The sequence below is a fragment of the Abramis brama genome (assembly GCF_963993115.1).
Source record: "Abramis brama genome assembly, chromosome: 1".
Classification (NCBI taxonomy): Eukaryota; Metazoa; Chordata; class Actinopteri; order Cypriniformes; family Leuciscidae; genus Abramis; species Abramis brama.
Window position 1 is genome coordinate 36,799,219 of NC_139963.1, and position 18,073 is coordinate 36,817,291.

An 18,073-nucleotide genomic window follows, 5' to 3' on the forward strand; every position below is an offset into this window, starting at 1 on the left:
TACGTCAGAATATTTAATGAAGTTAAACTTCTGTTTTCTTCTGATTAAACTTGTTTTTTAGAGGACAGGTAGTTGGAGATGAACTTTATGTACACTACTGATGGAAAATCAGTTGTAAGAATGGAACAAAGAAACAGGTAAAAACAAAAAATCAGAATACAGATCATGATGCATTTGAGGACTCAACCAAAATATAAATGAAACATCAAACTAATGGATAATGTTATTTTCTTATGCATGTCGTGCTCCATGGAGTCATGTACTCAGTAGTGTGAACATCAGATTTTGCTGGATAATTTCCACTGATACAGTGACAATGTCCATCAATGGTATTAAAACCCCAATCAAACGTCGTCCACCTCCTCCAGTTTATGCTCCACTATCACATCATGACCGTGGAATTTAAAATATCCCAAGAACTTCTTTTTCTGAAGCATCAGTGGGAACCACAGGACATCATCTGCCCACATCTGGCTGAAAGGTATTTTGTCTGTGTCAAACCACTGTGGCCTCATCTCTGAAAGACAAAACAAACCGCTTCAGTGGCACGTTATTAGACCTTCTGTCTCAGTATGTGTCTCACAAACTGGATCATAAAGTGATGTGGAGCTGTATTACCGTCTGATTCGGTTGGCTCTCCTTTATAGGTGTCAGCTCTGAAAATGTGGACATCGAGCAGTTCTGTTTCCCCAATAAACTCAAATTTGATATTTCCAATCTTGAGAAGGGTGTCAACAGTGAGGCCACTTTCCTCTAGCAGCTCCCTGTCAAATTAAATGGCATTTTGTTTCAGTTGGAAAGCAATAAAAGCAGGGAAGATTGAACATGACCAATCGCGGACACCATTGTTAAGTTCAACAGAGAAGTAAATAATATCAATCATTCGCAGCGTCACAAGGTTCAAACTGTTTAACTTTGATGTGTAGCTTCAAGGAAGTGAAAAAACCGACACTGGAGGGAAAAGTATGGCTTTTCTAAAGTATGTTTCACTTTCAGTCTCTTGGTACCAGAAAGACGACCATTCTTAATGCTTTTACACCTGAAAAACACTCTGCTATTACTCAGTGTTGGAACTGTAACGCAATTATATTAATGGGTGACCATTTTTGGTGTCCAGTTCCCGGAAATGTCCAACTTTATAACAAATACACTGCAATTTTTTTTACTTTATGCATTTATTCTCACTTTTTTAAACCAATGTTTTTGCTGTTAACCTTCGATGATCCAATTAAACCTTTTTTGTAAGCAAATATGATTTTAGATAAACATCACATTTGTGTTTCTTTTTCGTTTGTTTTTATTGCTGATGTTAGAGTGTTAACTTTCTTCTCCTGCGTTTTGGTCTTATTAAAATATATATATTTTTTTATTAGCTCAGCCCAGGTGAGAAAAAGTAACGCAAAAGTAATGTAACAAGTTCCTTTCCATAAAAAGTCACTTTCCCCAACACTGATTATAACAACAGTATTATGGAACCCACAACAATTAAAAAACAAAAATTAGATCTTAATATTTTAACCAGTGAACTAGGAAATGTCCACTCCACGGGTCCCATTTCAGAATTCTGGTCACGTTATATTAACCAGTGTTATTATTGTTAACAAATTATAAAAATAAAAATAAAAATAATTTTCATTACTTGAAATAAAATAAACATTAAATAAAATTAAATATAAAAACTCAAATTTATTTTATTTCAGCTAGTTACCAAAGCAACATTTCTCATTTTTGTTTAGTTTAAACTTAAGGACTAAATTTATTAATAAATAACTATATAGACATTTAAAAAAAAAGAAAAAAAGAAGAAGAATAAAAACACCTAATAAAAAACGACACAAACACTATACTCAAACTTTAACACAAACTAAATGAGAATGAAAACAAAAATTTAATTCTAATTAAAAATGTTAACAAAATCCACAATAGCATATCAAGGATACTGAACTGTTGTGTGTCATTGCTGCAGAAGAACACATCAGTGACTGTGTGTTGGACCAGAGCCCGTCTACGGAGAGCCTGTACACTCCCTATTAAGTCCTATTGTACCGAATTTTGGTTGTAGTTCCACCAGAGTTCCACTGGGGGCATTTTGAGCGCAAAATGAATGGGAGTCTAGGGCTAGACGGCTAAATTTGTCTCTTTCACCCGATTGCCGTTGAGAAATCTCAGATTTGATTGTAGGTTTTGCAAGTTCAACATGGGTTATAGGTCGGAAGTTGAATGAACGAGTACTTATGTCCTTTCGATTTCTTACAGGTTGAGTTGTTGTTGCCCATAACACGCTAGCATTCTGCTAATGAACACTGATTGGTCAGTGAAGGACTGATTACGACCAGAGATACCGCTTGATGGCATCATGGCATCCGAAGCGGGACCAGAAACAAACAAAACAAAAACTCTTCTAGCACATGTATTTACCTGTGTCAGCTGTGTTGTCGATGCCTCGAGAGAAAAGAAAGTGCAGAGCGCGCAACCACCAAAGTGACTGAAGGATTGCCGTAAAGCAGTATCTCTGGTCGTACAATGTGTATGACGTCATTGACATTTTAAAAGACTTTTTAAAGCAAATAAGTGACTCTAAAAAATCTAACACCCAGCAATGTGTAATTTCTTTGCATCTCCTTTCGAATACAACATTCAAATTACTAGACCAAAAATTATATCCTGAGAAAAGTGGATTTTGAGGGGTATAGCGCCATAGACCTCCATTCATTCTGCACTCGTCCTGTGAGCGCCCTCATATGGAACCAGAGTGGAACTACAAACAGTTCAGAAGCCAGAAGTTTACTGAGAGTGGAACTTCTCCCCTTATCAGACATTCTCTGGTTGGACTCACCGTCGGGCAGCCTGCTCTATGGTCTCTCCTGTCTGGACTTTCCCTCCAAACCCATTCCATTTGCCCGCTCCAAAGCCTCTCTTCTTCATGCCCAATAACACCCGGCCGGGCTGCACTACCAGCACCAGGGTCAGCAGTTTAGAGCTCAGCATCATCACCCTGTACATATAATACAACATGCTGTAATACAATGTCTTTATATATGGGCCAAGTTATATCATTATAATGTTATGTCGTTTAGCAGTTGCTTCCTGCAATATAGAGGTTTTGTATTTTAAATAATATATTTCATTATACAGATCAAGTTCTTACTTTTATTTACACTAGCACTGCAGCATTCAAAAGATGATTAGCTTTTCTTAAGAGTCTATAAACAACAAGCGACAAATGGTAATTTATAGGGTAGATGATTAATATAAATCAGTACAGTACAGTTTCTTAAGTTGCTTCTACCCAAATAATTGACTTACTTTGTTCAACGAAATCAGTATTGACAAAAAAAATTAACATATAAAAAATAATAACATATATATTTAAGACAGATGCGTGATTACGGATATATTAGAGTTTAATGAGTCGGTCGAGCTTGTTTCCCGCGTGTTGCTCGCGATCACATGGAGGCTTCAGATTGACAACAGTGAATTTGGTCATCATAGTGACTGACGTCCACATACAGGTTTGTTCAAAAGATGATTTACAGATCTGCAAAATATATAAACTCCGCCTACCTAAGATTTGTAATCGAGAGTGCAACAATGAAATGTTCTCGGTCGGAAATCCGACTCGTTTCTGTGAATCGGTTCTTTCGAACAGAACTAAACGAACTTAAAAACATGTAAACCACCTAAAATCAATTAACCCTTTTTTTAATGTTTTTGCAAAATATATCAAATACGTTTTATTTAGTAACAATTCTGCTATGCGACTAGTAAAGGCTATTATTTACTCATTCCGTCACATTAAGTTCATTGAAAAGATCCGACTCAAAAGAACGAGTCCTTCACGAATCGGACATCGTAGTGTGCAACAGTCAAATATTCTCGACTGAAAAAAATATTAGACAGAAATAAATTCAAGGATGGCCATCTAAAACCGTGAGAGTATCTGATATATAGGTTAGTGCATTTAATCTAAATGGTTAACACGTTATCGTAAAGACAAATAAAGTACAATAATGTATAACTCGATGTGAAAAGTTCTGCGCAATGTTCGCGCATCTTTGACATCATGCGGACACCAGACACACGTGTCTTCTTGTTTTCTTGTACTTCTTCATTAATTTCCTCTACACTTCTTTGTAAATGATGTGGAAATGTATACAAAGGTCGTGCATTCACGTGTCAGCGGTCTCTCTAAAGAAGACGCCTCTGCACATGAAGGGGAAAAGTGCTGCTGATCAGAGATGGCTGGTGCGGCAGCTAAATGACCCTTTCGTTAAAGCTGCTCACCTGCAGAATTACCGCTGTAGAAGCGCCTTTAAACTGATCGAGATAGATGACAAATACAGACTTCTGAAACCTGGTTTAAGCGTCATAGATTGTGGTGCTGCGCCTGGTGCGTGGAGTCAAGTTGCCGTCCAAAGAGTCAATTCAACAGCAGAAAGTAAGTGAGTTGCTGAATTGAATTGAAATGAATGAATCACTAATATAATATCACATCATATGTCTATGCATGCCATCTTGTGGGGCAAATAATAGTGCCTAATTAGTTAGGTGAAGTAAGTAAAACAAATAAATAAGTTTTTACCTTTTTTTTTTTTTTTTTTACAAAAATATATTTCAAATAAATCAGCTTAAATCCTGAATGGTTTCAACAAAAGAGGAGAGGGAGAGACAGTAATATTGTGAAATAATATTGCGAAATAATATTGCAATTTAAAAAGATTCAAAGCTGAATTTTCATCAGCCATTACTCCAGTCTTAAGTGTCACATGATCCTTCAGAAATCATAATAATATGCTGATTTGATACTCAGTTATGATCAATGTTGGAAACAGTTGTGCTGCTTAATATTTTTTGGGAACCTGTGATATTTTTTTCCATGATTTATTGATGAATAAAAAGTTAAAAAGAACAGCATTTATTCAAAATAGAAATCTTTTCTAATTAGTCTTTACTTTTGATCAATTTACAACATTTCAAAAAAGGAAAAAAATACTTACCCCAAACTTTTGAATGGTAGTGTATATTGTTACAAAAGATTTCTATTTTATATAAATGCTGTTCTTTTTAGACTTTTTATTCAACTAAGAATCCTGAAAAAAGTATCACAGCACATGTTATAACAAATATTATGCAGCACAACTGTTTCCAATATCGATAATAAATCAGCATATTAGAATGATTTCTGAAGGATCATGTGACACTGAAGACTGGAGCAATGATGCTGAAAATTCAGCTTTAACATCACAGGAATAAATTGTTTTAAAATATATTAAAATAGAAAACAGTTGTTATACTATTTCTCAATATTACTGTTGTTAATGTATTTTGATATATCATTTCAAATAATATTTAATTAAAAAAAGTCCAAACGTTTGGACAGTAGTGTATAAATATGGGTAAAAATAAGGTTCTAAAAATCGTTTTAAGTATAAAAGATTAGTGCAGTCCACACCACAACTACACCGATAACAACACAGAGAAACAATATTGTTGGAATCACTTTCAGAACAATTTTTATTTATTTTTTTCAGGCTGAACGATAAAAAACATTGGCTGCCAATCAGAATCCATGTTACATTTTGTCTGCTGGTGTGGATGCAAATATAGTTATTGTTATCTTTATAGCTATCGTTCTTGGTGTGAACAGGCCATTAAATGTTTATTACATTCTTTTTTCAAAGCTGATATAGCCTAAACACCATACCTTTGTTCATTCCAGGTGCAGATCTTCCAAAAGGAAGCGTAGTAGGAATAGACATGTTACGCATCGCCCCTTTGGATGGAGCTCAGTTTCTGTCCAATCACGACATCACTGCTCCTTTAACTCACGTGGCGCTGGAGAGGCTCCTCCCTGAAGCTCGAGCAGATGTCATCCTCAGTGACATGGCCCCCAATGCCAGTGGGCTCAGGGAACTGGATCATGAAAGACTGGTCACCATGTGTCTATCAGCGCTGGACTTAGCTGACAAGGTTTTGCGTCCCGGGGGCTCTTTGATTTGTAAATACTGGGATGGAGCTCTGGCCCATAAGCTCCAGCAGAGACTTTCCTCTATGTTTCAAGATGTAAGAACCGTAAAGCCAAGAGCAAGCAGGAAGGAGTCAGCAGAGCTTTTCTTCCTGGCGAGGATGTTTAAAATGAGATAGGATGAAGTCTTTTTCAGTTTTCATTGTAATATATGAAATATAAATAAATATCTATTTAATAAAAGAAAGTAGTTGGGTTTGTATTGCTTGCCTACAACCAGATCAGTGCATTAGAAACTAGAAACCTAATACGTGTCCTGAACATAAAAAAGTGCTATAGCAGAATAAAAATGAAGTCAGATTTGCATATTATTTTCAGTTTATCAGTAAGGCATATAGCATTGTTAAAGTCATTCTTTTAAATAATTTTATAAAGACATGATTGGCATGCATCTAAAATGCTTTTCAGTGAGTAATTTCATATTTATAGTATATTTTACACTATAATAGTGTATAGTTTCCTCCTATTAGTAATTATATCCTTACGAAAGCACATGCAACATATATTATTTATTGGATTAGATCAGTGGTTCTCAAATGGCCATCCGTGAAGCATTTGTATAAAGTTGTGTAAAAATCATTAGAATTGACTAAAAGTGACTAAAATTAACTGATTGTGTTTGCATTCATTTTTTAATTTACGTTTGTGTTCTCTAACTTCACAATCCAACTGCTGACCTAACAAACATGTGGCTCATTTAGGATTTACCAGCTAACCTTTATTAGCAAAAAAAAGTAGCAATGTATTTAACAAAACGGCAGACTGGCAAGAATCAAGTTTATTTCATGATTCATATTTACGATACGAATTTTGTACACATGTAGCCTAAACCCTAAAAACATTGTTTTGAGGAAGTTGGTTCTTCCCCTGACATGTCAAAGTGTTCCTGTTGTTATAAATACTTAACCATCAATGTAAGTGTTCGGCCTGATTTCTTAGCCAAATTATGTGTGGACTGCTGTCAGTATTTTAATTTATTAGAATGGTGTTAGGTACTCCCAGTGGTGCACAGTACTGGAGTAAATGTAATCAGTTACTGTACTTTAGTATCTTTTTGTCTTTTTGAGTGTAAAAGATATTAGCAACTTTTACTCTACTTGACTACATTTTTGAATAAGTATATGTAGGCCTACTCTTTACTCCAAAACATTTGTGATGAGTAATGCATGGCACCCATAGATGGCACCTAGCTTTTTCTGAGGCAGTTCATTTCTGCTAGAAAAGACGAAGTATCTCCATCTACAGGGCATTGAAGGTATTATTTCTTGTGCATTATTGCTCTTACTCACCCAAACTTGTCAATAAAGCTAATTTACTCCAGTACAAGTGCATTAGCAGGTAGTTTCTGAATCGCAGGTGTTTCATATACGAGATGAGGACATGCCTGCAGTTGGTGTTGAGGCCGATGACGTCGAGTGCAACATTGCCCAGCAACATTGCTCAAAAAGTTGCCCCGTGTATCATCACCTTAAGACTTTTACTCAAGTTGTATTGGAATTGGTGACTTGTAACTAATGAAGTAATTTTCGCTGTAAGGTAGCCTATCTGTACTTTTACTCTCAAGTGTGGTTTTCAGGTACTCTTCTTTACACCTCTGGGTACTCCACAATTTTTGTTTTACTCTTGAATTTGTTCCCCCCATCTAACACTGGATTGACAAATATTCAGTTGGCCTGAAGATGGTGCTCTTGAGTTGCCAGTACGAAAGCAGCAGAATTCTAGCTGAACACACTCTCACACTCGCACACACCCCAGCAGCTTGAAGAAGAGGTGGCGTGGACCGGCTGTTATTTGGAACCCTGTTTTTCCCGACCGTTTGGGAGTCGAGTGCTCAAGAATTAAAAATCCTGCATTGTCATTTGCATTTTTAGCAAATTCTTGAAGTGTGGCTTATTTGACAACGCTTTAATCTTGTGTTTCTCTAACCGGAAAGCTAAATTGTTTGCGTAATACCGAAAAAACGTTTTTCCAGTTGCATAGAAAGATGCAATCATTCTCTCATTATAAGCGAGGAGCTGCAGAGAGGATGGATAAGTGTCTTATAGACAGTATGACTAATGAGAATCCTTTGTCCCTGTAGCAGTGCAGTCTCACAGACATTAGCCTGACACATTATTATCACTCTCTTTCTACAGTCCAGCTGTGAATGACATCCAGCTTGTGCTTCTTACGTGGACAGTTTAGACCTAACATTTGTTCAAATATGAAGTAGAAATGTTAGAAATAATAAAAGGGGTTTTAATGATTAATAGAGGTTAGAGCAGAGTGTATTAATCACTAAAGCCTCATGGAGTTGGGAGTTTTATGGTTATACATTCCTTGCCTATAATGCTCAACTCCTCAAACTTTAAGTAGCTCAAACTGAATGCTGCATGCTTGATTTGAAAGCACTAGAAAAAGAATGTCAGGTCTGACTCTGGATTGCTCTAATCTCAAGCTCAGGGAATCTTCAGCTGAGAGACTCAAACATACCTAAATGAATTCTGCCGGCAGCTCCGGTGCTTTCATATTCGACTGAGCTGCAGCGTGTACCATACAGTATGGAAATTCTTGCAACCTCACTCTTTAATCTGAGCGTCTGTGTCAGCAATATGTTTAATGTGTGCCGCTTCGGTCAATTTGAATGCTGTGGTTTTTGATCATCGCTCTGACGTATCAAAAACGTACGTTCGGGGGGACAATCCACTCCTGCGTCAGTGACATGTCAAAAGAGCCTGGAGAATTCATTATAGAAGATTAAGGTATTTATTTGAGAGCTTAGTTTTATAGGCCTCTTAACGGTTGTAAAAGTGGAGACTATAGTGTCTGCAGGGATTCAGCAACACTGAGTGATATGGAAATACAAGTGATCGTGTTAAATTTATAAATAGCTTTTTTGGGGGGGGTTATCATCTTGATTTTAAAATTTTCTTTCTCTTTCTTTTTATTTCTTTAAGGTTCATTGCTGTTAATTCACATCCTTCAGGTTTCTTGGAACATCTCAAATACCTACTCTCAGAGGTCGAAGTTCAGGCACTGTAATATTATTGTCTATTATTGTGACAGACTTGAGAGTTAGTACTGGATAGCAAAATCTTTATATTAGGATTTGTGCTCCATTCAGAATTACGTGAAAGCTTTCTACATTCATGAATTTGAATTGAATTTGTTTTTAGGTAGTGAAAACAATGCAAAGTTGAAATTCAAATATAAATGTAAGATATTACATATATCTTCGATTTTTAGCTATGCTAAAAATCGTTTTCCGGGTCGAGTACGCTGTGCACGTCCGTATTGCCGCTTCGCACCAGGATTGTTTGTATGTTTTGCCTGTATATTTTTTCTGGTCAAATCATTTTTATCGGAACTCTGTGTGGATTACTCCGTTTCTCACTGCTGATCTCTGAACTGGACTGTTGTCACTAGCTACCTCTGCTGTCTGTAAGTTTGACCTCGAGAATGCTGTGCAGCTGCTTCGCACCTGGTTGGATTACTCCATTTTTCAGTGGTGATCTCTGAACTGGATTGTCTATAAGTTTGCCATCGGGCTGCCGCGAGCTCTCTACCCTGTTACATCTTTACCACGCTCGGCTCTTCAGATGGTATCAACATGCCTTGTGCAAAAAAAATTCTTTCTTCTTTTTTCTTTTGCCTCATTTTTTTGTCTTGCATCTGTAATGGATATTGGATATTTACCATCACAACTAAGGGCCTTGAACTGCCGCCTGCCATGTCTTGCATCATCACTTTGCACTTTTGAACTGTCAATCAATCTCGGACAAAGCCCCTTATCTCAATGAAATGATCGCTAACAATAAGCTTGACATTTTTCTTCTCACTGAAACTTGGCAAGTTCTTGAAGATTTTCTGCAGTTAAATCTACTTACACCAGATGGATATAAGTATCTGTCTAGACCTCGAATGCACGGTAAAGGGGGTGGTCTCGCTATCATCCATCGTGATAACCTCCGAATCAAGCAACTTGACTTTCACGACACCAATACATTTGAATACATGGTATTGAAGGCTGACTCTCTTATGTGAACTGACTGTTCACTATTTAGCTTTTATTGAACATGTCAAAAATTACAAATCGGCCCTGAACTCGGCTCGTTCTAGTTTTGTATCTGCCACAATTAACAAGTCAAGCAACAGGCCAAAAGCATTATTTAACACAATAAATAAATAAACGGTTCATTCCTGAATCACTTGCTAGAAAAGACAGATGCCATCCACCAGTGCTTCTCTAATGATGCTACAAATATTAGATATTTGCCGAATCAATCTGGTCAGTCCCTGACTTTCTTTTCTCCGACTACTCCATCTTCTGTGTCTGAGTTTATTTTGAAATCCAACCATTCATCTTGTCGCCTTGACCCTGCTCCTACTCCTCTTCTGCAACTCTGCCATTCACTTATCTCTGCACCTATCTCTCACGTCATCAATGCGTCTTTTACCTCTGCTTCATTACCTCTGCCACTCAAAACTGCTTCTGTTAAACTTGTTCTCAAGAAACCCAACCTTGATCCCTCAGTTTGATCTAATTATCGTCCTATTTCAAATCTACCCTTCATAGCAAAATTACTGGAAATTACTGTTGCCTCCCAGCTTCAGTCTTTTCTGGTCGAAAATAATCTCTTTGATCCCTTTCAATCTGGTTTTCGCCCCCTTCATAGTACTGAAACTGCACTTGTCAAGGTACTGAATGATCTGCTTCTTTCTGGTGACTCTGGTTCTCTGTCTATACTCCTGCTGCTCGACCTCAGCTCTGCCTTTGATACTGTCTCCCATGAACTACTCATTTCTCGCCTTTCGGATGTGGGTATTTCTGGTGCTGTTCTTTCTTGGTAGTCTTCCTATCTCTCTGACAGACAATTCTACATTTCAGTCCAAGATTTTCACTCACCTACTGTCACCCTGAAGCAAGGTGTCCCCCCGGGGATCCGTTCTCGGGCCATTATTATTCATAATTTACATAATACCTCTTGGTCAGATCTTCCACCGTCACAGTTTTAATTATAATTTTTACGCTGATGACATCCAATTATATACCATCTGTACACCTGCTCTATCTGTCACAACGGACAAAATCTCTGCTTGTGTGCATGAAATAAAAGATTGGCTTCATTCAAATTTTCTAAAACTTAACATGGACAAAACTGAGATTATTTTCACTGGACCTCCGTCACTCACTAGCAAAATTCCTACCAATTTCACCTGTGAGATTGCTGGCTCTCACATAAAACCATCTAGTACTGTTAAAAATCTTGGTGTAATCTTTGACTCCTCTCTCTCTTTCCAGGCTCATATTAATTCTATCAACAAATCAGCATTCTTTCATCTACGTTGCATCGCCCAGCTCCGTCCCTTCATCAGTATCAAAGATGCCTCCACGGCGCGGCCCGGGTGAAGGCTGTTGCTGGGGCCGGGAGCCTCAGGGGGGCGCCCTTGGCGGTGAGCAGACTGAGGCATCTGAGCCGGCGGCTGGGTGGAGGCAGCAGCTGGCTGCCGGGGCAGAATATGTTTGATGGCCTCAGTCTGCTTCTGGGTGGCCGAGAACTGTTGGGCAAAGTCCTCGACTGTGCTGCCGAAGAGCCCAGCCTGGGATATGGGAGAGTTGAGGAAACATGTTCGCTCAGCCTCCTGCATATCAGCCAGGTTGAGCCACAGATGGCGTTCCCGGACCACACATGTGGACATCACCTGACCCAGGGAGCGCGCCGTCACCTTCGTCGCTCATAGAGTGAGGTCGGTGGCAGTACGCAGCTCTTGCATGAGCCCTGGATCAGCCCTGCCCTCATGCATGTCTCTGAGTGCCCGTGCCTGGTATACTTGCAGGATGGCCATAGCATGCAAAGAGGAGGCAGCCTGCCCCGCAGCTCTACAGGCTTTAGTTACGAGTGTGGATGAAAACCTACAGGCTTTGGAGGGGTGCTTAGGGTCGCCACACCAGGTGGAGGCGCTCTGGGGACACGGTTGCATCACCACAGAACGTTCCACCGGGGGGACCCCAGTGTACCCTTTGGCTGCAGCCTCATTGAGAATTAATCTGTCTACCGCACCCAGATATACACGGGCGAGACATCTTTAAAAAGACTGCTGAAGCGGCCAGGGAAAAACTGTTGGCAGATCACTGCATAGACCAGCAGCAGGAATGTGATCTCACTGTAACGCGCTGTTACACCAACACCGCTGAAGAGTCGCTCGTCTTGTATTTCACAGAACTCGTAGACCATATGCAGTGGAGAGAAGTGAAGTACACTTGGCTCTGAAGCAGAAACATAATGCGAGATTGCATGCACGAGGTGGGGTGGAGCTGTGCTATGCAAATTCCGCAGACCCATGCCATTGTCTTGCCATTGGCTCGTTTTGTAAGAACTCGAAGGTGATAGGCTTCTAAGCGAAACCCCTATTTGTCAATCACTGACGTAACTCGTAGTGACTGACTGAAAGGGAACTGCTAAATCTCGAACCTCCAGGGAATCACCAGCTTTAAAGGGGTGGTATAATGCCCTTTTCACATGATGTAAAATAAGTATTTGACGTCCCCAGAGTGTGTATGTGAAGTTTTAGCTCAAAATACCCCACAGATATTTTTTTATAGCATGTTAAAGTTGTCACTTTTTGAGGGCACCATTTTTGTGTCTGTCCCTTTAAATGCAATTGAGCTGCTGCTCCCGGCACAGGGGGTGGAGCTTCAACAGCTTGTGTCCTTTTACCTCACACAGATATGCCCTGAAAATTTCAAAAACATTTAGCCTTTTATGTTCAAACCGGATTCAGACAATGATGGAGAGACTCAAGAAGAAGTGACAACATGTAGAAGCAACAGGATGTTTCTGAATGGTTAGTTGATGAATTTATGTAGCTTATGTGTAGTTATCTTCTAGTCACTGATTAACATATTCTGTCATGATAATCTATAAATCGCGTTCCTGGGGGCGGGGCTTATGTAAATTTTAGGGTTAGTGATGTCACTAAACCGGGAGGAATGTTGTGTAGTCCCAACCAGTCATTTGTTGTAGTCCTTAAAAAGCAATTTCTTTAAAAGCAAAATCTCTTTATCTCCCTTTGCTTTGAACTTTGAGCACTGTAACTTTGCAGATGTTACTTATGCTCAAACTGCAGCATTACACACTATACACACATCATAATCAACCACCCCTTTAAAAAAACGCTGAACAGTGGAGAGCCTGCTGGGAAAAAAGAGAACGAGACAGAGCTCGTAATAAAAAATAATCAACATTGCATTGGCTTCATGGAAATGGCGAGAACTGGGGGATTTGAAATGTTCTGAAACATTTGCAACACGGAGATGGCGTTTTTGTTACTCAACAGGTGAATAAGGTATTTTATTGAACAGATAAATTGCCATATAGCTCTCTAATAGAGTTCATTATTAAGCATTAACTATTGTGAAGGGTCATTTCAGTGAATTTAATTTTAAGGAAGTACCGTGTCTATTAATGGCTAAAGCTACAGTAACATCTTTAGCTAATCAGCTTGAGATCCTTTCCATCTAAACTGGTTATATCTCTTAAGCCTAGTAGTAAATGTTTTATGAGCAGTAAGATAATCTCTCTCTCTCTTTTAGTTATGAAAAAGAACCATATTCATCTGCACACTCGCAGAGAGCCAAAGCACAACCAAAACAATGTTCTTTCGCAAAAATGCATGCATGTTTTTTTTTTGTTTTTTTTTATGCTAGAGGGCCAAAAGTTACAAATTGTACATTTAATTACTGAATTAATAGGCTATGGATTTTTATCATAACAGTATTTCTCAAATCATTTTACACATTTCTCCAAACTAAGATAAATTCCCAATACTCTCAAAACTATTAACACAGACATCTAACCCGTTCATAATTTTCTTAAACAGTTTGTGCGTTTTCATTTATTTGATACAAATTACAATGTTTTCTTGACATACTACACATCAGTTTCCAATTCAAGGCTCATGCTGTCCACAAGCCAACACAGAAAAACTAAAGCAAAGCTATAATAAAAAGCCCGAATACACATCATGTTGTCAAATGCCGTCATATTGATTTTTGCTGTAATACACACAGCACAAGTGCAATTTACTAAAATGTTCAATCATACATTTTTGTCCATAAAAAGTGAAAACCCAGAGTAAAGAAACAATGGAGGACCATGGAGAATGAAACAGAAGGTTGTGTAGTACTGAGAATAGATCAAGTAGGGAGAAACACAGTGGGGGAAAGAGCAAGAGGAGATGGTGAGAGCAAAGAAGAGTCTTACAATGAGATGAGAGTCACTCTAAGTGACCATTGGTTGACATGGTTGGACAGAAGGTTCAGCTCAATGTCAACAGATACTGTGACTTCAGCATTAACGAAAAAGGAGAAGAAATGGGGAATGTCAGTGATCAGTCAGTGCAGAGGCTTGCAAAGAGACTGCATATGGGTGTCAGGATTCAACATCCATGCCATTCTTTCCTGAGATCCATCTGAAAAACATACGTGTGATGTAGAGACTTCATGAACATGTAATTCAGTGGCAGGAATGTGTTTGTGGGCTTTTTGAAGTTGACTTCATAAATATTCACATATTTTATTTATTTATTTTTTGCAATATGCAACATGTAGACTTACTTGACATCCTTGTCTATATGTGACCCTGGATCACAAAACCAGTCACAAGTCGCGGGTATATTTGTGGCATCAGACAAAAATACATTGTAGGCTATGGGTCAAAATTATCGATTTTTCTTTTATGCCAAAAATCATTAGGATATTAAGTATAGGATATTAAGATATTTTCTAAATTTCCTACCGTAAATATATAAAACATTTTTTTTTTTTTTTTTTTTGAGTGAATGCAGCACAATCGCGAACATAAATGGACAACTTTAAAGGAGATTTTCTCAATGTTTCGATTTTTTTGCACCCTCAGATTCCAGATTTTCAATAGTTGTATCTCGGCCAGATATTGTCCTATCCTAACAAACCATACATCAATGGAAAGCTTATTTATTCATCTTATTTATTTATTACCCATGTGACTGGTTTTGTGGTCCAGGGTCACATATGTAACCAACAGATAACCATCCAGTATTACTGGTACAGTATTTTCTTTAAACAAATGTTTCCCAGAATGCAGTACTTCATTAGTAAGACAATGCAGTGAAATTAAACTGCTAAATTCAGAGTCTGTTTGGATGACGGTTTTATCTGTTATCTGAGAACACTGACCCATTGATTAGATAAATAAAATCAATTAATTATCTCTCCAGATCAATATTTTACTAGTCAACAAATTAAAATTTAATTACAAATGTTTATTTTGATAAAGGGGTTTGTGTGAACCACAAAACAATGTGGTGAACATTTTGTGGTACTGTATGACAAAACAAAATTATGAGGTTAATTATTTAGACAGTATTTAAAATAGTTTAGTGAAATATGTCTAGTTGACCAAATTGTATTCTCTAAATTAGGGAATAATTATGCATAATTAGTCAAATTGAATGATGCAAGTATTGCACAAATGATATGCCTCTTTTGTGCAATGTTGTACATTTATTTGAACAGCAATTCAGTAAATTCATTTTCTTGTCATCCCAATTTATATTCAACATCCTCAATTAACACACTGCCCCGGTTAATACATGTTGCATGAATAAATGCCCTTCAAATGAACATAATAAATATCTACTGTTGCAATCTAATTAAACCCCAAAATTAGGGGGTTTTGAAGTCTGATTAAGCCATACAGTGTAGTTTGTAAAACTTATAATAGAATTTGCATGCATTTATGAACTTAGAGAATTGTTGTCATTCCAGCAAATGTAAGAATGACCCCCAGCTGCAAAAAAATACAGCTGTCAGTTATTCTGGAATGATTGTAATAACCGTAAGCAGAGTTAAAGACTTCTTTCCCTCCACTAATTCCCTTCTTTAATGTTTTGATCACATTTGATACTACTCCCATGGCAATAAATGCAAAAATATATTTGCATTTAATCAAGCAATTCCCTGGCAGTTGGCGTGCTGTTTCGCACAGGTGAGAATTGCACTCTTCAATATTAAATGAATCTGTTCCAAAGGGGATGGTGCACTGTCAGGTTAATTTACTTTTGTTAGGACAGCTGGTGGCTTGTATGTAAATATCAGTCAATTAAGGAAGAGAAATTATATGCAGAGACTATGTATACTTCCAAAAATTGAATTATGAGAAAACGAGATCAGCTTTTTAATCTTATGACTTCGGCAAAAATGCAAACCAACCTAGCAGAAATAAAGTTAACTTGCTGAAAACTTGATTTGTTTGGTGATATACAAATAAAGATACGCTTAAAAACATTTGAGTGGAGTGCCGGCTTATTTGATCAGCGGCTGTGTAATGCTCTATATGAAACTGCAGAGTCTGACAATGAATCTCTTAGATATGAACAGATACTTGCACCTTCCAGCGCTGAATGAACACAAATCTGCTTTCTGTGAGCCTGGAGGAAAGAGATTAGAATGTTTTCTCAGAGAGTTTTCTTCTCACAGGTCTGTCATGAAGGCCTATTGAATGGGAAAATGAATCAAACAGATTATTTTGACTGGATTTGGAATGATTGAATGACAAGTTTCAAATGGTCGAGGAAGCGAGTATGGAGCCCTTAAAGGAACATAGTCATGGAAAAAAAAAAATAGTCATGGGAGGAAAAGTTATCTTGCGTTCCCGAGAAACTTTATGTTCCTTTGTGTTCCAAAACTTTTGTGTTCTTTGCAAGCGAACGCAAAGTTTCTCGGGGGAACGCAAAAGTTTTGTGAAGGAACGCAAAGGTTTTGCGAGCGAATGCAAAGTTTAAGACTTTTATTTGTTTATTTCATTTTATTTAGTTAAAAATAATTTAGCACAGTCAAATCAGTAATATTGTTGAATATGAAGTGTCCCCAACTAAGCAAGCCAGAAGCAACAGTGGCAAGGAACCCAAACTCCATCATGACAGAATGGAGAGAAAAACCTTGGAAGAAACCAGCCTTAATCGGGGTGCCAGTTTTCCATTGGTCAATGAACGAACAAGGTGTAATTATGATTCAGGCTGCATCACAAGTCAGAATTCAGATCAGTGTCAGTTCCTTTTTGCTTAAAGATCAGATTCATCACGCCAGTATGAAGACAAAGCTGGTCATAGGTCTGTGCAGAGGACTTGTCTGGTTCTTGTGGTCTTTACTGAGGATCTGTTAAACAAAGTGGACTCGGGTAATCCAATTAGACAGACCACAAAGGCACAAACAATACCGGACCCTGAACTAAAGAAACTGAGGGACTTAAACACACAAGGTGATGAACTCAAATACAAATGGGTGTGCTCTAGTAACATAATGAATAACCATGACAACTAATGAAAAGAAGGAATAAAGGAAACAGGAAACAAAGAGAAACATACTCAAAGACTTTGAAAACGAAACCAAAAACAGACTAATTGTGACAGTTAACTTCACCCCTAAACGACAGGCAAAATCTAAACAAACTGTAGCTGTTATGTTGTTTAGACAGTCTTTTCCCATCTAAGTGGGTGGTTTTAAGTCTGGCTATATGTGACACTAGTAATGAGTGGCTTTGCACACTCAAAGCTATACGGCCTTCTCTCGTCAGAAAGAATGGGAAGTGCGCATGAGTCTGAATATTCATTGCTTCACAGACATTAGGTTGCTAGAGTCACATTCAGAGAGGTCTCTGTCTGTGAAGAGCCTCTAAATTGCAAAGAGGTTTTCTGATGAAGCTCCTGGCTCCCAAGATTGCAAATGTGCAGCAGGCATTAATGCTTATTTCTATAGCTGCACATGTCTAAAATAATCAGGTGTGTGTCTGTATCTAATCTCCCTTAGAACATTTGCGATAACATAGACTCAGTGACCTCTTATCATGATTCAATGGCCTTATTGCATATGAGCACAAACAAAAACTTTAATGATTTCATGTAAAACAATCCACCAATCCCTTTTCGTGTGAGAAACAGCTACACAATTTTAGAGGAGAAAAAGGGGAAAGTGAGAATATAATGCACTGCATTTTCTATCCTTAACCATAACCTGCCCTTAAAATCATT

General features: G+C 37.9%; 2 protein-coding genes across 4 annotated transcripts; one reads left to right on the forward strand and one right to left on the reverse strand.

The window, feature by feature from the left end:
- Positions 1-4,423, reverse strand: nudt1 (nudix (nucleoside diphosphate linked moiety X)-type motif 1). Of its 3 annotated transcripts, XM_084134405.1 has the most exons (5): positions 3,307-3,442; positions 3,149-3,203; positions 2,837-2,995; positions 619-764; positions 1-517 (listed from the first exon to the last, which is right to left on the reverse strand). In XM_084134405.1, the coding sequence occupies exons 3-5, from the start codon at positions 2,989-2,991 to the stop codon at positions 345-347; spliced, it is 474 nt and encodes a 157-aa protein (XP_083990531.1). In that variant the 5' UTR covers positions 2,992-2,995; positions 3,149-3,203; positions 3,307-3,442; the 3' UTR covers positions 1-344. The 3 variants fall into 3 exon arrangements, with proteins under 3 accessions (XP_083990531.1, XP_083990532.1, XP_083990533.1); XM_084134406.1 differs by lacking the exons at positions 3,149-3,203; positions 3,307-3,442 and adding an exon at positions 4,285-4,423; XM_084134407.1 differs by lacking the exon at positions 3,149-3,203 and having other exon boundaries at positions 3,307-3,466.
- mrm2 (mitochondrial rRNA methyltransferase 2) lies at positions 3,843-6,212 on the forward strand. The gene is made up of 2 exons (XM_084134393.1): positions 3,843-4,438; positions 5,720-6,212. The coding sequence occupies exons 1-2, from the start codon at positions 4,138-4,140 to the stop codon at positions 6,142-6,144; spliced, it is 726 nt and encodes a 241-aa protein (XP_083990519.1). The 5' UTR covers positions 3,843-4,137; the 3' UTR covers positions 6,145-6,212.
- Positions 6,213-18,073: the final 11,861 nt, after the last annotated feature.